Source organism: Pipistrellus hanaki (genome assembly GCF_964339955.1).
Source record: "Pipistrellus hanaki genome assembly, chromosome: 3".
Lineage (NCBI taxonomy): Eukaryota > Metazoa > Chordata > Mammalia > Chiroptera > Vespertilionidae > Pipistrellus > Pipistrellus hanaki.
The window spans coordinates 23,295,547-23,320,570 of NC_140505.1; the positions used below are offsets into that span (position 1 = coordinate 23,295,547).

General features: G+C 41.6%; 1 protein-coding gene across 1 annotated transcript; it reads right to left on the minus strand.

The window, feature by feature from the left end:
• Window positions 1–9,661: 9,661 nt before the first annotated feature.
• CCDC168 (coiled-coil domain containing 168) lies at window positions 9,662–20,743 on the minus strand (the record flags this gene model as incomplete). Its single annotated transcript, XM_084876261.1, has 2 exons — window positions 9,662–13,744; window positions 16,151–20,743. The coding sequence occupies 2 exons, from the start codon at window positions 20,741–20,743 to the stop codon at window positions 9,662–9,664; spliced, it is 8,676 nt and encodes a 2,891-aa protein (XP_084732387.1).
• Between the last annotated feature and the right edge of the window lie 4,281 nt (window positions 20,744–25,024).

Genomic DNA, 25,024 nt, shown 5'->3' on the forward strand with positions numbered 1-25,024 from the left:
GTAGCCTCTATGGACTATAGCATTTGGGAGAAGAGGTGTACTAAGTTGTTGTTTGTTTCTATTTTTATTCCCCCCTCCCACCTGCATCTAGTTCTTACAATAAATTACCACTCAAAGAAATTTTATTGTTATTTTAGAAAAATATTTAACTGCAGTTGTTGAAGATTCGTAATTGTCGGGGTTCATGTCATCAAAAAACAAAACAAAACAAAACAAATGATTTGGAGCTGTGCCCTAAGTCTGCATTATTAACTACATGAAACAAAGTCATGCTTGGGAAACAGGGTTTAGGTAAAAAAAAAACCACACACACACACACACACACACACACACACACACAAAGCACCATACCTTCTGGTCAAATTCTGATCAGAAGAGTTAGTTTGCTAATAACCTTCTTCCTATATTAAAATTTAATAAATGATAGATTTCAGAAATTCACCTTAATCTTAAAATAGATGGAACAAAATGAGTCTCTAAGAATGGGGGGAAAAAATCTCTTCCCAGTAATTCAACATTGTGGAATGATCTGTGGGCTCCAGTTCTATGGTCAGACCTGAAGCAGAAATAACTATGACAACCCTTACAACTCTCGGCCAGAAACAGATTCTTGCCATGTCATCTGTTCTTTCCATATTGTCATTGGCTGCCTGGAAATGGCACTTTTTAGAGGGGCTTAGTGGTAACTAGTCATGCTCCAGTTTTAGCAGCAGCGGTTAATCTGTTTTCAGAAAGATAATTTTCCCCCAACAGATTTCTGTTAGGAAAGGAAGTTTATCTGATGGGGTTATTCTGGGTTGTACCACAAGGGAGATTTCCTTTCATTATTTCTTCTCATTCTAGGGCAGACGCAACTTGAAAAACATATGTTCTTACCTGAGGCTCTCCTGTCATGGATTTGGAGAAACATACTAGTACTGTGTCATTTCAGTATAAATCCAGGTGGAAAAGAGTGAGAGAGGCCCTGGCCAGTGTTCTAAGTGGTTAGAGCATCTGCCCATGCACCTAAGGGTTGAAGGATCGAGTCCCGATCAAGGGCACATATCTCAATTGCAAGTTTGATCTCTGCTCTGGTGGGATGTGTGCAGGAGCAACCAATCTATGTGTCTCTTTCACTTCCTCTCTCTCTCTCTCCCTCCCTCTTACTCTCTCTCTAAAAAAAAAAAAAAAAATCAATGGAAAAAATATCCTCAGTTGAGGATTTAAAAAAGGTCGGGGGGGGGGGGCGTATGCAGGAGGCAGCTGATTGATGTTTCTATCTCTCCCTCTCCTTCTCCCTCTTCCTTTCTTTCTCTGAAATACATACACTGAGTGGCCAGATTATTATGATCTCTGAATGCATAATAATCTGGCCAGATTATTATGTACTCATAATAATCTGGCCACTGAATATATGTATATATTAGAGGCCCAGTGCATGAATTCATGCATGGGAGGGGACTTGGGCAGTTGACCAGTTTGCCTGCTGATTGAACTCCTGGTTGAGGGGATAATTTGCATATTAGCCTTTTATTATATAGGATATACACTGAGTGCCAGATTATTATGCATTCAGAGATCATAATAAACTGACCCCTCTCTCTCTCTCTCTCTCTCTCTCTCTCTATATATATATATATATATATATATATATATAGTCATTTGCAATATAATAAAAATTGTAAGGTTCCAAGAAATAAATCTACTGAAAGGTAATATGAGAAATTGTCTTTTTCAAGATTTGTTTTATCTCTAGTTGGTGAAAAGGCATCTCTAAATAATTACTCCAATTACAGGGACAGAGGTAATATGAGATATCATAAGCCACCTCATTATGACTTTGCCAATAATGACACCTTCCTTTCTATAATTGGTGACTAGATCTTAGGCAATAAAACTCAGAAACTTTTGGAGCTTCATATATTACCTTTTCCCTCTTCCTCCTCCTCCCCCTCCTCCTGCTTCATCCTCCTCCTCTCTTCCTCTTCTTCTTGCTCCTCTTTCTTCTTCTTACTTTGTTCCCTTTTTGTAGTCTTTAATTATTGAGTTAAAGTTCACTATAGTTTTATTTAGTTATATCAAAACTGGGGGGTATTGGGGGTGGGCCAGCTGGGGCAAGGGGCAGCAGGTATTCCGGTTGTTCTGCTGTTTGGTTGATTTGCATATTACCCTTTTATTACCTATACTAATGCAAATTGGTTACAACACCCTCACAGTAACAACTGAACAGCAGGCTGCATGGGGTAACCAGACAGGCAGGGGAGTTAGGAGGGATAACCAAATGACCAGTTTGGTGGGATGTGGGGGCAGGGAGGGGAGAGCAGGCCAGCAGGGGGGGCAGTTGGGGTCAACCAGGCTGACATGGGGGCAATTGAGGGTGACCAGGCTAGCAGGGGGGCACTAAGGGGCAAACAGGCTGGGTACAGGGGAAGTTAGGGGCAACCAGGCCAGCAGGGGTGGACAGTTAGGGCTGATCAGGCTGGCAGGGGGTGGGCAATCAGGGGTGATGAGGCAGGCAGGCAGATGAGCAGTTAGGAGCCAGCAGTCTGGATTGTGAGAGGAATGTCTGACTGCCTGTTTCAGCCCAATCCCAGCCGAAACGGGCAGTCATACATCCTCCGAGCAGTCCCAGATTGGAGAGGGTCCAGGCTGGGCTGAGGAAACCCCCCAACCCTTACACGAATTTTGTGCACCAGGCCTCTAGTATAGAATAAATGGAAAGAAAAACTTAAAGCAAGATATGAATGTAAACTAGGGAAATCTTGCAAAATCACAATAATTCTTGGTGCTTCCAGAGATAGAAAGCATGGAATTGGTCATGTGCTCTCCCTAAAATAGTAAAAAGGCTATCTACACTAATAAAAGAGAAACATGCAAATTGACCATCACTCTGCTACACCCACCAGCCAATCAGGAGTGAGTATGCAAATTAGAAGGACAAAGATGGCGGCTGCTTAGCTGCTCCAGGTGCTGAGTGGCTGGGCGGGGCAGCTATGAAAGAGAGGGCAGTGGGGGAGGGGGTTGAAGGGATCTAGAGGAGCGGCACTCCGGCTGCAGCGCAGACGAAGACGCCAGACTGCAGTCTGGAGTCTGCAGCGAAGACAAAGAAGGCAGTCTGGCCGGAGTCTGCAGCAAAGGGAGCAGACAAAATATCTGTGGCTTATACTGCATATAAGCAAAGGAGGGAAGGCCTGGTCCTGGGTGCTGGAGGGAAACCAGTGCTGGAAGCCAAGGGAAGGAAGGCCTGTTGCACGAATCTCTTCGTGCACCCGGTCTCTAGTACACTACAGAATTCCAACTGTATGACGTTCTGGAGAAAGCAACACTCTGGAGACATAAAAAGATCAGTGGTTGTCAGGGGTGAGAGGGGAGGGAGGGATGAGGAGGGGAAGCACAGAAGATTTTTAGGGGAGTAAAACTACCCCGTGTGACACTATAATGGTGGATACATGTCATTGTACATTTGTCAAAACCCATAGTTGTTCACCAAGAATGAACCTTTGTGGAAACCATGGCTGATAATGATGTGTCAGGGTAGGTTCACTGATTATAACAAAGGAATCACTGTGGTGGGGGTGCGATGGTGGAGGAGCTGTGCATCTGAGAGACAGGGGGAACGTGGGAATTCTCTGTACCTGCCGGTTAAATTTGCTGTGAACTTAAAGCTTCTTTAAAAATAAAATGATTAAATAAAAGTAAGTGATCCGTTTTAGTTTTCTGAGAGAAAATTTTTCTTAACAAGTCGACTGTTTACTGATCCCTCTTGCCACTGTTAGTAGAAAATCCCAAATGGAAATCAGAATGCGATTGCGTAGTCAGTGCAAGGAAAAACCCTGGACCGCAGGATAGCTTAAATGCTTTACACGTGTGTCAAAGGTCAGCTGATTGAGTTACAGCATTGGTTCTCTGCCCAGCACAGCAATAAGGGTGGCATTTTCAGTGGCACCGATACGGGGCTATCTCTTCATTCCAGACACATGACTCACTCTAGGTATTGGAATAACAGCACGGGGACTTCTTCCTGAGGAAAGGATTGCAGCATGCCCCCACACGTAGACAATGAGATCGGAAATGCTCAGTTACACGCGAGTGGAAAGCAGCGATCTTATCTTAGAGTAGCTCTTCCAGAAGCCTGGGATAAGCAGGAGACAACATGGAAATGTGACACTTGTTCCACTTGGGAGAAGATAAATGTGATAAAACGAACATTTCATAAGACAGAATCTGTGTCCCCTGTCCCAGAATACGTTGATTCTAGTCTGAAATGCATGCTGTTATCCCAATCTTTTAAAACCTATAAAACCTTTCTCTCTTCTCCCCTCCCCTCCCTTTCTCTCCACTCCGCTTCCCTTCCCTCCTCTCCCCTACTTGCTTCTCCTTTCTCCTCCTCTTCCTCTCTCCTGGCAAAATGAGAACTATAGAATCATAGGTCATTTATAGATGCTTTAACCCCATCAAACATTAGTCATTTTATTTAGACTATAGCTCCTTCTTATAGACATCCCTTAGATATAACTTTTCCCATTCTCTTGGTTTAATTGTTTTAAAGGTGAAAATTGAGCCAGACTTAAATTTTTTTTTCCCAGACAATTGTTGTCTATGTAAAATTCTTCCTGCCTCTCTTACTCAGAAAACTACCATTTCCATCAGCACTGCTCTGCAGCACTGCACCGGGTGGGTTTCTAGGACCTCTGAGTACACATGCCCCCTCTCATTCTCTTCAGTCATGGCTCAACTTAACTACCCGAGAGCTTGTCTCTTGCCAGCTGGACTGTGAGGAACTTGAAGGTTGAGACCTAGTATAGTTACTGGCATGAGTGAATGAATGTATGAGTGAATAATGGGAACAACTTTCTTATTGACCAGAATTCAGACCATTCAAGTTTAAAAAGTTGGTATAGATCAGTTTCCTTATATGTTCTGTCATATAGCAATCATTTTTTCTCACCAAGACTTTCTCTTTGCTAAGTTACAGTATATAGACAATTACAAAACTAATATAACAAACACCCGAAGTCCCACTAACAATGAATTAGCATAACCTTTCATCACGTTCTCTTTAAGATGTAGATACAAGTAAATGCTCTTTTCATTAGATGGTGACATTTTAAGGGCCAATCATGAGCTTCCTGCCTCTCAGCTCCGTTGGTCACCCTTTTCTCCCAGCTCAACGCACATGGGTGTGGGTCCTTTAAATATTTCCCCCTTGCCAGCTGGAGCAGTACTAAACCTTGTCAGGAGAGGGTGCCGGAGGGCAGGGTTCTGCCTCCCAGGCCAGGTGGATGTTCCCAGGACCCAGCGCCCTCAGAGCTGGCAGCTTCTCCAGGGCTCTGCACGGAGAGCAAGGCAGCAGCAGCACCAATGGCAGCAGCCTTCCCTGCACCCCAGAACACGTGGGAGACTTTGTAGCTCAGCCCTTCCCCATGACCAGCTTTCCCTGGCACCCTCTGGGGCAGATTTCCAACAGATGTGACCAGAGCAACGCCGCATCAACTTCCCTCTCTCCCATCCAGCAAACCACAGCCTCGGCCCCTCAACAAGATCTGGGCCTCAGACTTGTTAGTGGTAGTGGTTGGAGGGGTAGGGGTGGGAGTGGGGCGCCTGGGGAATGGAGTTCCATCTCAGCTAAGAGCTGTGGCTGTTCCCTATAATTTTCTTTTTCTACATTCGTTAGGGTTCTCTTCTTCTCCTCCTCCTCCTCCTCCTCCTCCTCCTCCTCCTCCTCCTCCTCCTCCTCCTCTTCCTCCTCCTCCTTCTTCTTATCCTTCTTCTTCTTTTTAAATATATTTTATTGATTTTTTTACAAAGAGGAAGGGTGAGGGATAGAGAGCTAGAAACATCGATGAGAGAGAAACATTGATCAGCTGCCTCCTGCACACTCCCTACTGGGGATATGCCCACAACCGAACCAGGGACCCTTCAGTCCACAGGCCGACGCTCTATCTATTGAACCAAACTGGTTAGGACTAGGGTTCTCTTCTTAATTGCCAATACCTCATGATTTTAATGTCACTCTATAGTAATTCATTTTTTATATTCAACTTTTCCCCCATTGAATTACTAAGTGGTTTCTTTCTCCTGATTGGACCCAAGCAGGAGCAGAGGCCAGCACATCATGGTGCGGTGCATGCCTGTGCTTCCAGCGCTGTGAGTACAGAGGGCGATTCTGACCGGGAAGAGCAGCCTGCAGAGAAGCTCACCCTTCCGCCTCCTCTGAGCTATTAAGTCACTGTGACTAATGATCTGCCAACGGGAGGAGTGGGTACACTCAGACTTAATGGCTAACAAGGTGAAAAGGGCTCGGGAAGTCTGGCTTGACAAATGGAGTTCAGCCGGCTTGGCCCCAGTAGCATCTCTGTGTTTCATAAGAAAGAGGCCACTAGATCTCCGAGGGAAATGTTAGCTCCCATTCACCACTGAAGCCAGGCTGCTGGCTCTGTGGAACCCTCCACGCCCAAAGAAGCTCAGTGGGTATATGAAGAAAAAAATATCCATTCTATTAATATAGTCAATTGGATATGAGGGAAAAGAGAGAGACCCAGCTCATTAGGCATTATTGGAAATAGCAGAGGCCCGATTTGTTCCTCTGAAACTAGCAATTCAGAGAAAGAAATACTTATCTTGTCTTCAGGATCATCTAATAGACCTAACTGAAGAGAAATTTCCAATTTACAGAGGAATGCCAGCCAGTGACTGTGTAAGGAACGTTAGCATCAGAAAATTATCACCTCGCCACCTCTGCTGAAGTAATTGAGTCACACACCAGTCATCAAGGGATAGTATCACTTTATAAGCAGCTACAGTGCAGGGACCAGCTGTCACCGCCCTCACCCTTTGATCAGTCTTAGCCCACTAAAAATAGAAGCCAGACACTAGGTGCCTCCTGAGGTAACACAACAGGAAAAGCATAGCACCAACTGTGACATAGTCTTGCCAAAAGGAACAAGAAAGAAAGAAAAGGTTAAACCTGGATCTAATCAAGTCTCTTGTCTCGAACTAGGGGAAATAAGTGATTTAAAGAAGGAAGTTAAATAAAATAGAACCACAGCGAAATGAAAAGGAAACAAATTAGAATGTGGGTCTCTGGCTTTTGGAACAAGCCAGTGGCAGAGAAAAGTGGGAGAAGGAGGACACAGTTTGACGAAAAGAGATTTAAAAAGCAAAACAATGTAATGAGTTCACCTTGATTTCATCTTAATTTGAATAAACAATCTGTTCAAATATTTTTGAGACAATCAGAATTTTATTATGGTCTGATCTACACTAATAAAAGAGAAACATGTAAATTGATCGTCACTCTGCTACACCCAACCAGCCAATCAGGAGGGAATATGCAAATTAGAAGGACAAAGATGGCGGCCACCCAGCTGCTCCAGGCACAGAGTGGCTGGGCAGGGCAGGACGCCTGCTGTGAGAGGGAGGGGGGTAGGGTAAGAAGGGATCTATAGTCTGCAGCGAAGCAGCAAAGACGAAGGCAGCAGACTCGGGCCGGAGAGAAAGCCTGGGTCCCGGGTGCTGGAGGAAAACGAGTGCTGGAAGCTAAGGGAAGGAAGGCCTGTTGCATAAATCTCTTCATGCCCCAGGCCTCTAGTTATGATTCTGAAGAATTACTGTTAATTTTATTAGGTGTGACAATAACATTGTCTTTAAGGAAGAAAATGTGTTTTTTATTTTAGGTACTAAACTATGCTGGAGTAAAATGACACGTCATCCAGGATTTTCTTAAAAATACTTTAACAAACAAAAATAAATGAATAGATGAAACAAACGTGCAAAAATCTTCCTAATGGTTGAATCTGGGAGACTGATATCTAGGAATTCGCTGTACTATCCCCTGCAATTTTGTGCATGTCTGGTAACTAAATAATTCAAAGCCTTTTAGACAATAGATTAAATAATATGTTTTTTTAAAAAGGAATTGAAACCATTATGAGCAACACAGAAACCGAATATCAAAATGTTTGGGAATATGGAAAAATATTCACAGGAAAACTTATAGCCTTCAATGCATTAATTATGAAAAATAAGCACTTAAATTAAAAACTTAAGAAAAGGCATACTTTGGCATTTAAGGTGGAGTGGATTTACCTCTTACTTGAAACAACAAAAAAAATAAACAGCATGTGGGAAATAGTAGTTTCCAGGATACTCAATATCAGACGATATATAAAAAGAAAAGTGATCCTAAAGAGACAGGAAACAAAAGAGGTGAGTCCCATGTTCACTCAGCTTCCTTCCTGCATCCAGCAGAAAGAGGAGGGAGGGAGAACCGGGAGGAGCTCAGCAGGCTCCAGGAGCTGGAGAGAGGGTGTTCCCAGGAGGCCAAGTTTGAAAGACAGAGTGACAGTGGGGAGAGGGCTGCAGAGAGACCTCTGGATCTGTGCCCTGACTGGGTCTTGAACCACCGCCTTTTGGTGCACCGGATGACAGACACTCCAACCAACTGAGCCTGCCCGCCAGGGCTATAATTTATTGCATTAAGCGTGCCCAGGTAGTCCAAGCATAGCAAACACATTTATAATAGAGGAAATAGCATTTATAACAGGTCAAGTAGCATTTATCATAGAGGAAATATAAGGTGGTGTGAACCATTTTCATCTGTCTTGTTATTGTAATAATAAAACAACTAACATTATAAAATTTTTATGAGCCAAAATATTTTTTCCCAAAGAAGATGAATACTTTATTAACGTGCTAAGAATTGGGTCAGTATAAAATACTTAAAAAAAAAAATTCATTTGGTGCTAAGAATCCCTCTGCCTGCACCCTCATCCCCAATCCCACACTTCGAGGATGTTCTCCTGGCAGTGGGCAGCAGAGGCTCATCAGCCCTGAGCACAAAGGTGAGGTGCTCTGCCGTAGGGTTCCAGGTCACACTCCAGGTTCACAATCACCTGCCCACAGGTGAGCCTGCTCCGCGCTGGGCCATGAGCCTCGAAGCTCAGGCTGAAACACACGTGCAGGTATTTCAGCTAACAGGGCAGGTAGTGAAGGAGCGTTAGGAAGAGTCTCTTGGCAACCCTGCAGGATGGCTTCCCGCCCATCCTGGAAGTTGTGCCGAGCAGGGACAGTGCTCTGGAGTGAGGTCCTAAAGCCACCTCATGACCTGGTGATGGCAGGTGGCCATCGGGTACAGGCCATCCAGCTGTTGTGGGTTCCCATTCAGGTTAGGGATGAGGACAAAGCCATCTGAGGGATCTGGGTTCTCAAGACCAGTATTTACCCCGGCACTTAGTAGCATTCAACATTGTTGAACCTTCCCTGCTATTTAAAACTCTCCCTCTGGTCTCTACACTCTCCTAACTTTCTGGCCATTCTCTGTCAATCTCACTTGTAGGTTATATTCCTTCAAATTCACCTTTCAGTCATTGATGTGGGCTGGGAAGAGGGTTTCCATGTCTGGGTCCTCTCCCCTGGGGATTATGAGGAAGCAGGAGGAACTAAAGGGAGATCTCGTGCTTGGTAGGACCAAACCCAAAGTCATCTGCTTTCCCATCCCAGCCTCCCGGGACAACTGTGCAAATCTGCTGCAGAAATAAAATAGACCAGTTTAGACAATACTGTATGAAGAAACCATTTGATTTTATATGATTTTATTCACAGAATAGCACAATTTCAGCCAGATTTCTACGTCCGATGAATCTAGATATGGTAATATCCATTTAAACGGGGTAGAAGGACTCTAAGAGTGAGACCCCAACTTTTTGTAGAAACGCCACATATGGAAAGAACTTGAAATCTTCGCCACTAGGGGAACTCTGAAGTTTCTCTTCCTTAATGTTTTTTGGGGGATTGTCCAGCGAATGGTTTGGGGTATAATCTCCAGTGAGTCTGCTGGTACACAGGCATAAAAAAATGGCTGTTTCTGTTTTCCTTCGTAATGGAAATAAAAATCTTCTGGATGAGGTTTCGATGCTGACTTACGTTTGCTCAGAAAATAACCTGCTCTTTCTGGCTCACAGCCATACCCGTTCTTCTCCCTTTTGCGTTTTGCTTTACTCTGCGGATAATTGGGATAGCAGTCCCAATGAATGTTGTTTCTATATGAACCAAAGTTTGACTTCTTTCTTTCCAGATGTCTGTGAGGTTTGTCTTGGCTTTTTGCAAGATGTAATTTAAGATTTGATTCCGTTAAGGGAGCTAAAGAGTTTTCTGTAATCCACAAGAGCTCCTCTTCGCTCAATTTAGTAGGCGATGCAAATGGAACCTCCACAGTATTTAGTGAACGGTGACACAACCAGTCAGGGGACTGCACTTTGGGGGAAGACCTATATTTTCTGATGCGGTGGGATTCGTAGGAAGGCGTGATCACAACTGAAGGTTTTCTGCAGCCTTTCCCACGACGAGACACCGAATTATCACTGTAAAGTGGTTTCACATCAGTCTGGATTTGTTTCATCTTGTAAAGATTTTCCAGAGGAATGCTTTTCTGTAATTCATATAGCATATTTTCCGAATCCTGACTCAAATAAGGGTTGGCTTCTAAAAGCATGCCTTCTTCATTCTCATGTCTTTCAAGAGCTGAGCATTCCTCCACGTCAGCGGAATTCTCCATATCTGTTTGACGGCCAGTCAAATCTTGGAAAGTCTGAATTGAGTGGCAATCGGCTAAGCTGGCTGTTTCTTGAAACCACACGTGATGCTTATCTTTTCCTGGGGTCAGGGGAGGTTTTAACACTGAAAGGACCATGGTGTCTTCCTGTGCTGTTCCATGTTGTCCCGGGTCTGAAGCCCACACAGGGGCGGGCTCCAGGAACCTCCTGATCAGTGATGAGTTTTTATGGGGACTTTGCTTTTTGAAAGAGATATGTTGTTCTAACAGTTCTGTATCAAAGGGAAGACTACCACTTTCTCCACTGTTGTCTACTTTTTTACACGTCGCAGCTGTGTTGAACTTAAGGATATGTTTGGGAAGCGTATTTGGCGTAGGGATCATACTGTCTACAGGGAGCCCCAGGAGAAAACTAAGGTATTTGCTTTGTAAATCTACTTCTATTTGATGAAGAGATTTTTCCTCAAAGCCTAATGAAATTGTATTTTTTTGTTTTGTTACTTTGACACCAGGGTGAATACATCTAGATAAAGGTTTCTTTCTATCCCGAGCATCGGCCGTTGTGTAAGATTCTGTTACAATTTTGGGTAAGGCTTTCATTTGGATCTCCAGAGTTTTCATAGAGAAGTGTATGAGAAGTTTGTCTTTTTCCTCCTCTGAGTAGTTTTGGAGAATTGGAGATATGGGCATTTTATTAGCAGAAGTCACTGAAGATGTTCCACTTTCTAGCTTACTAATACTCTTCACCTTTGTAATGATCTCCTTGCTGCCACTTGAAACAACAGTCAGTGTCTTCATACAGCTGATCTGAGTGGAATCTTCTTGGGATTTGTGTTTTAAGTTAAGTTTGATAGTATCAATCCCTTCTAGAGATAAAAAGCTCATTTTTTTGTGTCTTGGATAGAGCCTCTTACTGTGATCTTCTGAATTAGTCTGTTTTGGATAAAAGTCGAACTTTTGGAAGGATTGTTTTGCTGTCTTGGGTAGCAGATTCAGTTTTATCTCGAGTGCTTTAGGCCCTAAAATGGGTTTTGGCTGAAAGGTAGGATGTGCTCTTTTGGATATTATATTTGGACCCTGTGAAAAAAGTGTTGACTTCCAGTCATCAGGATAACGAGCTTTTACTTCTTTCAGTTTATCACTACAGACTTTTTCTTGGATCATACTTTTTATCCGGGCTGCAAAGATATTTTTAATGGCATCGTAAAGAGGGAGTAAACTTTCTTTATTACTTGTACTACCTGCCACTATTTTTATTTCATTACTTTCAACTTGGCGTGCTGTAGGTACAGTTCCTGAAAAAATGTTTAGTTGCTGGGCCTTTTGTGTGCGTGTGTCCTGTAGGGGTTCACTCTGATCCCTACACTCCTGTCCTTCTACTCTTGGAGGGGAAATGTGCATACTTAGGGTACTTTTCACGTGGATTTCCACATTTTCCCTTGGATCTTCAGACATGCTTGGACACTCCGTGGGTATCAGGATGGGTTTTGATTCATGCTCGATAGAAAGCAAGTCGAGTTCTTTTATGATCCTTGAGCTATCATATCCTGAAACAACCCCTCCTTCTGTTTGTGGAATGACAATTATTTTATTTACTTCACTGCTGAGGTTTTCTGGTTTAACACTAGGAAGTTTTTGCATTTGTTGTTGGTCCCTGGAGGGCTGAGAATCTTCTGGAACTGTACTTGTAAAATCCTGGCCTCCTCTTTTTACAGTGCTGGAGTTGTCCCTCTCAGCCATTTCTCTAGCCATTGATGATTTCTCCTGGAATTCAGAAAAACAGATTCTCGGTTTTCTTTCTAGCTTTGTCTCAGATTCGATCATTTCTTCAGTCTGAGATAGATTCATCCCAGAAATAGGAAGAATTCTGATAAGTTCTCCCGAGTCATCTTCATTGCACAAAGCTATTTCTTTTGGTTTGTTCAAGTCACACTCTTTACTTTCCTGTGTTTTCTTTTCTTCGTGTATGGGGAACATGAGGTTTATCTGTGGCACATATTGCTCCCCCTCTTGCGGACTGATTAAAATATCAGGGATAAGTGGCTCTACATATAAAACTTCCTCAGAATCGGATGATTCTTGGAAGTATACTGGGGAAGCGGAGGACCTTGTTAATGGCGAAATGCTCCTTTCCCCGATTCTGATATTCATGTTAAGGTGTACTGGGGGGGAGCTGGAAGAGCAAGTCTTAGTCAGCAGCACCTCAGTTGGCTCAACTTTCTGAACCTTTCCCTTTTGCTCTTTCGTTTTCTTCTGAAGGTCATTGAGATTGTATATAAGTAAAATAGGTGATTTCTTTGTATTCAAATACATATCTATGGGATCCACCATACTATCTATATCCATGATTTTCTCTCTATTCTTTACTTCTTTCTGGAGCACGAGTTCCTTCAGTTCTTTTTCATCAGTGGAAAGGTCTCCATCGAGTGCTTCTGCACGTGCTAATGCTGCTGCATCTGACGATTCCTTGGACTGCAGTTGTGGGAGAGGATCTTTTGCAATTGTTATCGTGTACCCCTCCCTTTCTGTTGCCTCAAATTTAAGATATGGTAGAGTAACCAAAGAAGAACAGATGTTTTTGATATTCGTAACTAGCTTATTTTTATCCTCCTGTACTTTTCTCTTTTGCCCTTTGATTTCACACTGCAATTCCTTGATATTAAGCATACGTGGAGATGGTGATTTCTTTGCCTTCAGATCCGTGTAGATTGGGCACACTTTGTCCTCAATATTGCGTTTGAGTCTATCCTTCTTCAACTTATAACCTTCAAATGACTTAGTATGTGCTTTTTTGCCTGAATAAGACGAATGTTTAGCATTTAATGGTGGAAAGCAGGGTTGTATTGTTTCTAGTGTGTCTTCCTGTTCATTCATTCTAGTGTCCCATTTCAGGTGCAATGGAGAAGGTAGGGACACAGAGACTTTCCTCAGAACCATTTCTGGCTTCCCTTTGTCTTTCTGTGCATCTTTCACTTTCTGTTCAATATTCAAAGGCAGTCTTTCCTTACTGAGCAGATGTGTAAGTGGGGATGTCTGTATTCTCAAAGTCATTATTTGGGGGAGTGTTCTATCTTTCCCTTCTTCTATTTCTACTCTGTCCATTCTGTCTGTATGTGTCATAAGTTGATTAGCTTCTATTATTGCATTACATGAGCTAATTTCTTCTTTGGAATTTACATATGTGTTGTTCCCTGCAGCTGAGGACTCAGAGAGCTGTAATTGTGAAATAGAAAACCCTGTAATTTCAAGCAAGTCTTGGTCAACTTTGGTTCTGTTTTGTTCTCTGTCCTTTTCTTTCCATGATAGGTGTTTTCTTTTTCTTACATCACCACCGATTGTCTCTGTATCTTCTGTTTCCTCTGCATCTGATAATAATGAAACCATTTGTGTAAATAGAGTGGACCTTTTAATGCCAAGCTCTTCTTCCTCTACTTGAGTACCTTTATCTAATTTGAGGTCAGTTGGAGGTTTGGAAAGATGAATTGTCCTTGGCACTGTACCAGGTGATTTACCTTGACCTTCATGTGTCTTCTGTCCTTGACTTTTAAGATTCATGTACAATTCTGTTCTATAGAGTGTATATGAAGAAAGTGATTTCTTTGAGTTCATGCTTCTATCTGCAGCATGTGTCAGAGCTCTCATAACAACTGCTTTTTCTCTGTTCGTCTCTTCTTTCTCAGACATATGGTATTCCTTGTTTTGAACATTTTCCGTGATATCCCCACTAATTGGCTCAATATATACTACCTCCCCTGCATATGATATTTTCTGAATTTCTTTATTCCATTTGAGGAGAGAGAGAGATGGTAATGAATCACAAGTTTGGGTCATAAGCACCCCTGGTTTATCTTTACTTCCTTGCATTTTCTTTTCTTGATGTTTGGGGAACATGGAGTTTATCATCTCCACTCCAACCTCTTCCTTGTTCTGTTGCACATTCATTTCCATTGTGTAGCGTGATCTGTTGTTTTGTGTATCAGTGGGATTGGCCTTCTGTGCTTCCCAGTAACGTGTTGATTTCTCTAGCTTTAGATAGACAGAGTTCTTGAATCTTACTCTTTGTTGATCCAACTCTGCTTTCAGTGATCTATACATTTCAGTATGTATTTTGTTATCAGTTGAAAAAGGTGTGGGAGATGAAAATGGGTTAAGTGTGCTTTTATTTTGTTGCATGTCTTTTATTGTAGATTTTGAGTTGCATTCCTGTTCCTTTCTACAGTACAGGGTACCATGCTCAGTGACAGTGAGTGTCTGGGAACAAGGAGGCTTCTGTGCCTTCATGGTTACACTTATGGGACCTGAAACATTTTTTCCTTCTGGAAATTTGAATCCTTCTTTCTGCCATTTAGACTCAGATAAGACAGATGTAGTGGACCTTGTTAGTAAATCTCTTTGCAGATCTTCATATTTATTGGCAATTTGACCACCCCCATTCCTTCTAGAGCTTTCATCACATGGATCTCCAAGCACTGATTTGATAAGTGGGAGATTATGATCAACTGTGTGTTTTATTACTTTTTGAGCTTCAATGTCTTTCTTTTCTCTTTTAGAGTGTAAGGAACCTGTCCAGTTCCTTGTAAGGCTCCCACCAGATGATGTACTATACCCTATACCATCAGGTAAAAGATAATCAAGCCTTACTTTCCCAGATTTTGGACTTGAAATAATTTCACCTATTCTTTGTAGTATATACTTTAGTGGTGGCATATTCTTCTGTAGCTTTTCAGTTTGGAATGGAGTCATCAGGGGAGAAGAAACTGACTCTGATATACTTTCTGAGACCAGTATTTGTTGCTGGGTTTCTCGCCTTGCAATAAGCATATTTTGATCTTTTCTATATCTCATACTATTCAGGGATGGTAGACATGCTTTGGATAAAATGTCATTATCCTGTTTAATCCTTTTATTTTGCCATTTTGGCTCTAATATGCTTTTGGAGGTAGGCCATTTATTATAGGAATATGTACATATTGGTAACTTCTTTGCCTTCTGATCCATGTACAATGGGAGCATTTTGTCCTCAATATTGCTTTTGAGTCTATCCTCCTTTAACATATAACCTTCAAGAGACTTAGTATATGCTTTTTTGCCTGAATAAGATAAATGCTGAATCTTTAATGGTGAAAAACAGGGTTGTGTTGTTTTTAGTGTGTCTTCCTGTTCATTCATTCTAATGTCCCATTTCAGGTGCAATGGAGAAGGTAGGGATGCAGAGGCTTTCCTCAGAGCCATTTCTGGCTTCCCTTTGTCTTTCTGTGCATCTTTCACTTTCTGTTTAATATTCAAAGGCAGTCTTTCCTTACTGAGCAGATGTGTAAGTGGGGATGTCTGCATTCTCAAAGTCATTATTTGGGGGGATTTTTTTCCTTTTGCATCTTCTGTCTTTACTCTGTCCATTCTGTCTGTATGTGTCATAAGTTGATTAGCTTCTATTATTGTATTATATGAGCTAATTTCTTCATTGAAATTTGCATATGTGTTGTTCCCTGCAGCTGAGGACTCAGAGAGCTGTAATTGTGAAATAGAAAACCCTGTAATGTCAAGCAAGTCTTGGTCAACTTTGGTTCTGTTTTGTTCTCTGTCCTTTTCTTTCCATGATAGGTGTTTTCTTTTTCTTACATCACCACCGATTGTCTCTGTATCTTCTGTTTCCTCTGCATCTGATAATACTGAAACCATTTGTGTAAATAGAGTGGGTCTTTTAATGCCAAGCTCTTCTTCCTCTACTTGAGTACCTTTATCTAATTTGAGGTCAGTTGGAGGTTTGGAAAGATGAACTGTTCTTGGCACTGTACCAGGTGATTTACCTTGACCTTCATTCATCTTCTGTCCTTGACTTCCAAGGTTCATGTACAATTCTGTCCTATAGAGTGTATATGAGGAAGTTGATTTCTTTGACTTCATGCTTCTATCTGCAGCATGTGTCAGACCTCTCATAGCGACTGCTTTTTCTCTGTTCGTCTCTTCTTTCTCAGACATATGTTGTTCCTTGTTTTGAGCATTTTCCATGATATCCCCACTAATTGACTCACTATGCACTGTCTCCTCTGCATATGATAGTCTTTGCATTTCTTTATTCCATTTGAGGAGAGAGAGAGATGGTAATGAATCACAAGTTTGGGTCATAAGCACCCCTGGTTCATCTTTACTTCCTTGCATTTTCTTTTCTTGATGTTTGGGGAACCTGGAGTTTATCATCTCCACTCCAACCTCTTCCTTGTTCTGTTGCACATTCATTTCCATTGTGTAGCGTGATCTGTTGTTTTGTGTATCAGTGGGATTGGCCTTCTGTGCTTCCCAGTAACGTGTTGATTTCTCTAGTTTTAGATAGATAGAGTTCTTGAATCTTACTCTTTGTTGATCCAACTCTGCTTTCAGTGATCTATACATTTCAGTATGTATTTTGTTATCAGTTGAAAAAGGTGTGGGAGATGAAAATGGGTTAAGTGTGCTTTTATTTTGTTGCATGTCTTTTATTGTAGATTTTGAGTTGCATTCCTGTTCCTTTCTACAGTACAGGGTACCATGCTCAGTGACAGTGAGTGTCTGGGAACAAGGAGGCTTCTGTGCCTTCATGGTTACACTTATGGGACCTGAAACATTTTTTCCTTCTGGAAATTTGAATCCTTCTTTCTGCCATTTAGACTCAGATAAGACAGATGTAGTGGACCTTGTTAGTAAATCTCTTTGCAGATCTTCATATTTATTGGCAATTTGACCACCCCCATTCCTTCTAGAGCTTTCATCACATGGATCTCCAAGCACTGAGTTCCCTGACTTGGTAGGTGGAAGATTTTGATCAACTGTGTGTTTTACTACTTTTTGAGTTTCTATGTCTTCCTTTTCTTCTTTAGAGTGTAGGAAACCTGACCTATGAACATCCAGCTTCCTAGTAGGGCTCTCACCTGATGTCATACTATACTCTGTTCCATCAATTAAAGCATAATCAAACCTTGTTTTCTCTGATTTTGGACAAAAAGTCTTTTCACTTATTCTATATAGTGTGTCTTTTTGTGGCGGCATATTCTCCTGTAGCTTTTCAGTTTGGAATAGAATCATCTGAGGAGAACATACTATCTCTGGTGTATTTTCCCAGCACAGAGTTTGTTGTTGCGCTTCTTGCTCTACAATAAGCATATTCTGATCTTTTCTGTGTCCCACACTCCTCAGAAGTGGCAGGCCTCCCCTGGATAAAATTTCACTATCCTGTTTTTTCTTTTCATTTTGCCATATTGACTCTAACACGTTTCTGAAGGTACTCCATTTATTGCAGGAATTTGTAGACAGCCTTTCTCCTTTCTCTTGTTTCCCTTCACCTTGTTCCCAACCCCTTCTAATGCTGCCTTTTTCCCTCAATGGGCCTTTCTTTGATTTCTTTTTCTTACGGTTTTTGATGGCAGGTGAGACAGGTGTAGATGAAAGAAAGGTATTTGGAAACATATATGACTTACCTTGAGATATTTGTTGGGGCATGTTTTTCAAGATGGGATCCTGTTGCTTTTCGTGGCTGAGGGCATCAGACCTGGTTATACTCATTGTCTGTGAAACCATCTGTGCTTCCCCAATTCTAGACTTAGGGATTTGTGCGGCATTTCTTTGCCTTATAAAATCAGATGAAGCTGGCGCAGAGAAATAAGAAAACTCTAGGTTTCTGGCTGGTAAATCCTCTTGTAAGCGCATCTCTCTCTCTGGAATAGAACTAGCAAGTTCCTTCCTAGGGCTTTTTCCAAATGGGATGCCACTCTGTGCTGTATCCATTAGAGATTCACCAATTGATGTCCCTGGCATTGGAGACAAAATCTTTGGACACCTTGTATCTTTGGATCCTGTTTGTGTGTGTGTCCTTTTTGGTAGCTTCTCAAATGGAAGTGCATTCAAAATGGAGTGAGGAAGAGGATGTAATACACGTTGTGTGAAGAGTGTTTGTTGCTGCAGCTCCTGGGCAGTGGTAAAGGATTCTGGGACTTTTTTCCTTGCTGAGTTCATCTGCTCTGCATCTGGGTACACAAAGAGAGGCTCCGTCATCTCAGGAGCATTGAAACGGAAGTGCGGAGTGTTCCAAGGGGCTGCTTCTCCACCTGGGATTTTGGCTTTCTTCACGCTGTTTGAGGCACTGTCCCTTTTATTGCTGGAACTGGCACACCAGGCTTGCTCTCCATCCAGTGATCGCTCTTGCTGTTGTAGCTCATGACTGAATCTCATTTTCCACGGTTCGTCTATCTTTACTTTTATTCTATTATTCACATTCATGTCAAAGGAAATAGGCATGGCAGAGAAAAAGGCATTTAGGATTATATCTGCCACAGGTATACATTTTCCCATCATGACTTTGAAGTTGCATTGGAATCGCCTCCTATGGCGTGGTGTACCACGTTTTGTGATATTAAATGTCTGGGAAATCAGTGCATTCTTTGCCTTCAGAGTTACACATTTGGAACTCATTTTATTTCTCTTGCCTGAACGTTTTAAATATCTTCTCTTTGATGTAGGTACAGCAAATGTGGATAAATCCAAAGACTCTGGCATCGTCGCTGGCAATTCTTGTGCTAATCCTTCCTTTCTCTCTGCAGTAAGATCAGAAAATTTTATATCAATCAAAAAGTCAAAAATCTTTGATTTCAGTGTCTTTGAAGGTAAATTTTTTTGACAGCCATTCCCTGAGATATTAAATATCTGTGAAATTGGTGTCTTCCTTGTCTTCATAATTACACACTTGGAGTTCACTTTACATTTTAAGGTTGTACACATAAATGTCTTCCTCTGCCTTTTAGATTTAGGTGGGTCAGGTGTGGAGACAACCAATGGCTGCAGAACTTTTGCTTGCTGATTTCTATTAAACTCTGGCCTTTCCTCTTTACCATGACCATACAGTCCCCCTGGATGGCTCCCATCACTGGAGATACCACCTTCCATTGTATCAATGAAAACTTGACCACTTAGTGATTCCCTTGACATTATAAGAGGAAGCTTTGACTTTGCTGTGTATATTGTGCCATTTTGTGTCTGGTGGCTTTTCTTTGGCTCCTCTACCTGCACTGGCTCCGTAGGCTGCCTTTGTGGGACACCTTGTTCTATAACAAACAGAACTCTCCCACTTCCTTTGTGATGGTCAAGCTCCTCCTTCTGGCCTGAGCAGAACGTGAAGTATTTGCCCTGCTCTAGAACTCCTTTTAGTAACGTCTCCTGTTCACTCTCTTCTTCCTCTTGAAGACTGGCTTCTTTGGTGACATCTAAAGTGACATTCTCTTCATGTAGCGATAGTGCTTGCTTTACTTGTTTAGAATGGAGTCTTTTCGTTCCTAGCATGTCTTTTTCTCTTTCTGTCTTGCTACGCAAATTCATGTCAGGTGTAGTAGTCATGAACGAGGGCATTTTATCTGCCATTTCTTTACCTTGATCCAGCTCTTCCATTTTGGTTGTCCAGTTACATCCCAATTCTTTTCTATGTTTTGGGCTAGCACCACCCTTGATATTGAGTATGTACGAAATTGATGGTTTCTTTGCTTTTAAAATTCCACACTTCGGTCTCACTAACGTTTTCATGTCTGAATATTGTTTGAAGTTTCTCTTCCCTTTAGACATAGACAAAGCAGACATGCAGGAATCAAAAGTCTCTGTCTTTTTCCTTTCAATACCAGCAGTCTGTTCCCTTTGATGGCTTGCAGCAGATGGGACAACACATTCCTTTGCAGAAAACATTGCATCAGTCTTTGCCTCCCCTGATTTTGGAGGGGAAAACTTAGCATACTTCTCTGGCTTTCCAAATTGAAATTGGTCAAATAGGGGGCATGAAGCAGAATCCAAAATAGTTTGTGGGAGATCGATTTGTAATTTTACCTGGATATTAATATTTCCTGGTTGTTTCAGTTCCTCATCTGTTTTAACAAGTTCATGATTCTCCTTCTGATATGCATTGAATATGAAGCCTTGAGTATTCTTTGAGGGGAGTAAAGGTTCGCATTCCCCTCCCCGCTCTTTCCCATCTTTCCCATTGCTAGATAAGCCAACCACATTAATAGAACAACACACTTTTTGTTCATTTGGTAACTTCTCTTGCATTAGCTGTATATGACCAAGTCTTGTCTTCATTTGTATATCTGTCTCCACATTTAATATGCTATTCATTTTGATGTTGGGAAAAATAGGCAGTTTGGAGTGAATGACATCCCGAAATGCATCTGTTACATTTTTCTTTTGCTGTGGATTTTTCATCTTAGTTTTCAAAATGCATCGCAGTTCCTTGCTCTGCCTGTCATTAGGCAGATGTGAAATTGATGTCTTTTTCCCCCTCATAGTTCTATATCTGCAACTCACTGTTGCTTCCTTGCTATTTTTATGGGTTTTTCTTTTTATTTACTTTTTTAGATTTAGAAGCAAAGAACTTGACAGAATCAGAAGACTTCAGGGATGTCAGTTGCAAATGTTTTTGTAACTTCAAAATTTTTTCTCCATAAAATAATCTAGTTGCTTGAGAGAGAGAGAGAGAGAGATTATATATAGAGAGAACACACACATACACACACACATGCACACACCCACACAAACACCATATTGTATTGGCTCAGTTTCTTTGGAGCACCTTCTCATTATCTTTAGTATTATGTTACCTTTGATTACAAGGTCTGTCCTCACTACTAAGCAAAACTTTAAGTTAGAATAATGATTACAAATGTGCACTCTTCAACATCCATTGTACCTCAAATGATGAGGCTAGGTCTAACACAGTAATTTCATTTCCAGTGGATCAGTTTAGGAATTGGCATGAACTAATCCTATCTAATAAAAGAATAACATGCAAATTAACCATCACTCTGCTGCATCCACAAGCCATGCCCATCAGCCAATCAGGAACAAGTATGCAAATTAACCCAACCAAGATGACTGTGGCCACGGAGAGAGCAAGAGGCTTAGGTTTCCCTGGCAATGGAGGAAGCCAAACTTTCCGCACACTCTGGCCAGCCCAGGCCTCCACTTAAGGCTACAAAGTTTCAATTAGAGAAGATAACTAAATCCCAATAAAACTGGTGGCAGCCATGGAGTTGGAGAGAGTGTGAGACTTGAGTTGCCCCTGGTGATGGAGGAAGCCAAGCTCCCACAGCCCTGGCCTGCCTTGGTCTCCACTCAAGCTATAAAGTTTCAGTTATAGAAGACAAATAAATCCCAGATACCAGGGCCTCCACTTGGGTCTCCAGGGGGCATGGCCAGCCTGCAAACCACCACAGGCTCCTCACCCAGGCCCCCCCACACCCCAAGGAAACCCCCACCCTGATCTGGGACACCCTTCAGGGCAAGCCAGCTGGCCCCCACCCATGTACCAGGCCTCTATCCTATCTAATAAAAGAGTAATATGCAGATTGACCATCACTCAAACACACAAGATGGCTGCCCCCATGTGGTCAAAGATGCCTGCCCCCATGTGGTCACAAGATGTCTGCCACAAGATGGCCAGCAAGGGAGGGTAATTGGGAGGACCAGGTCTGCAAAGCAGGGCAGTTGGGAGGGGAAGGGACCAGACCTGCAGGGGAGGGTAGTTAGGGGAAAACAGGCTGTCAGGGGAGCAATTAGGCCTCAATCAGGTTGGCAGAGGAGTGGTTAGGAGGTAATCAGGCTGGCAGGCAGAAGCTTTTAGGGGTAATCAGGAAGGCAGGCAGGTGAGCAGTTGGGAGGCAGCAGTCCTGGATTGTGAAAGGGATATCCGACTGCCCATTTAGCCCTGATCCAAGTAGGATCAGGCCTAGACAGGTAGTCGGACATCCCCCGAGGGGTCCCAGATTTCAGAGGGTGCAGGCTGAGCTGAGGGACACACACCCCACGCATGAATTTTTTGCACCAGGCCTATAGTCCTATATAATAAAAACCTAATATGCAAATCGACCAACAGGCGGAACAACTAGTTGCTATGACATTTACTGACTACCAGGGGGCAAATGCTCAATGCAGGAGCTACCGCCTGGTGGTCAGTGTGTTCCCTCAGAGGGCAGGTCCACAACCAGCTCAGCTGACCAGAATGAGCAGCTGTTCCCACAGAGGGCTGATCCCCACCAGTGCATGAATCCTATGCACCGAGCCTCTAGTCCTAGTAAAAGACACAGATTTTTAAGGACTTCTGGAGAAAGTTTTTAAGTTTCTAAGGAAGACACACAAAGAGATCACCTCTTATTTCTTCTGAACATTCATGTTCTGATATTGGAACTCTTGCGGATAAAACCCATACAAAGAAAGGCAAATGAGAGATACAGGACCTTAATGAACTTGCTGAACCAATGAATTAAGCAGCCTACCTCTTCACATTCACCTCCCACTATTCCCTGTGACTCAGCCTTAGCATTCTAATCACTCAGAGACAAACATAACTTATTGGCTATAACTTATTGTTTCCTATCACCTTGCTTCTTCTCATATCCTGAAATGCCTTTCTTATCCTTCTAATCTGCCATCTTTTTCTGGCCAATTTTCTGTCTCTTAGAATTCAGCTCCATCATAACCTTCCTCATGAAGCCATTCTCAGCACCCTTATACTGGCTTAGTTATTTCCTAAATGTTCTCACCGTATTTCTAGCCTCGTGTTACCAGACTGCAGGGCAATCATCCTTCATGCACATACCTTCTTCACAAGCATATAAGCTTCTTGAGAACAGAGACTATTTTATTGTCTGTATTCCAATATCAAACCATGTCCATTGTATATCGAATGATTGTTGGATGGATTTTAATGAAAATTAAATTATTGATAGCAGCAAGAGTAGGGATCAGTACTTAATTCCTAGCACTGACATATCTCAATGATGCTGATGAATTCTAATTGTATAAACTCTTTTCAGCACCTAGCTCAGGGTTTGCCTGATTCATAGCAGTCTAGATGAATATGTTCTCAATTGAATTATCAAAACTGGTTATTATGAAAACTACTTTGTCCATATTGGAGAGGTTGGGGTAGGGAAGCAAGTCACTTAACCTCTGTAAGCATATTTTCCTCACTTGTAAAAACAGTAATAATATTACCTGTCTGGAAGGATAATTTCAATAGTATATGAAAAGCCATTAACACAGCTTGGAACTGAGCAACCATTTACAATCAACATCAGATTGAATTATGATGATCAGCTATAGTCCTCTATACGTATGAAAAAAAACCCAACCTTTTCTAAAATTCAGATGTAAATTCTATTTTCAATAGAACAAAACCAACCTGTTTCATTTAATTTCAAAATATTACACTTACCTTTTTTCTAAAGATGAATGAATTGACCAATAATCTAGAGATAGATAAACTTTAAAAGTCGGAGCACCAAGGGGGAGCTTGACTGAGTAAGTTTTACATATATTAAAATATGAAATAGTATAATATTTTCCAAATTTCATGCTTTTCAGGCAACTGTCTTTATTCTATTTCAAGGGAGACAATAAAATTTAGAGGAATAAGCCCAATATCAAAGTTCCACAATTTTATGTTATTCTTATGTGTAGTTTTGAAAAACAGGAAAGAAGGAAGTCACCCATTTTTTTTTTTTCTTACCTTTCGGCCTCTGAACTCTTCTTTTCTGGAAGTGCTAGCTTTTTCTGAAACCACGTACAAATATGTATACGCACGATCTCAAAAATAACTCCTAGAAAATTTAAAATAAAGAAGATTGGCATCCACACATTTTGAGAAGTCCAGGCCTCTATGTGGTCCCATAAAGTAAAAAGTGTATTATCTTCCAATCCACCCATCATAGCTTTTTGAAATAAATAAAACCGCTTTGACATTTTTATGTGATATGTGAAATAGGTTGATGTCTCACTCTGAAGTCCTCTTCATCTCATAACCACATGCGATGCTTTGTGTCAGAAAGAAGTTTCCAGTGCTGTCAGTGTCTTAGCAAGGGCAGCGATGATTAAATAAGGTGAGGTGCATGTCATAGTGGGTATTTAACTGTGCTCATAGCAACTTCCTTCAGCAATAATGAAAGTTCATCTGTGAGACATGTGGTGTTATAAGTGGTTGTTTTTTTTTTGTTAGTTTTTTTTACTTAAAAATAATCCTTTATTAATTTTGCAAAAAGAAACACAATTCTATAAAGAACCCCTTAGCATAGTTGGGTTGTCAATGCCCTGTATGTCAAATATAGGACAGATTTGAATTGGACATAACCATTTTCTGTTACCACCAGGAAAAGCATAGTTTATGTTTCTATGTGATCAAGAAAATATAAATGTAGGGGGGCCAGGTTTAGAAAAAAACATACAAACTAAAACAAAACTAGATGCCCCCGTTCAATTTAAGTTTCAGAGAAATGCCAAATAATTTTTCAGTATAAGTATGCCACATTGTTATTATGAGGACATAATAACTTGCCTCTTCCAAGCTGTGGACTTTTCCCCTTAACCTTGAAATATACACCTAATATTTAATGTTTCCTTTTGCTAGATGAGTCTCTTGTCAAGGTTCGTCTTCAGCAATAGCAATCAAATTATTGGCGTGAGTTTCTTTTCCTTTCCTTTTCTTTCCTT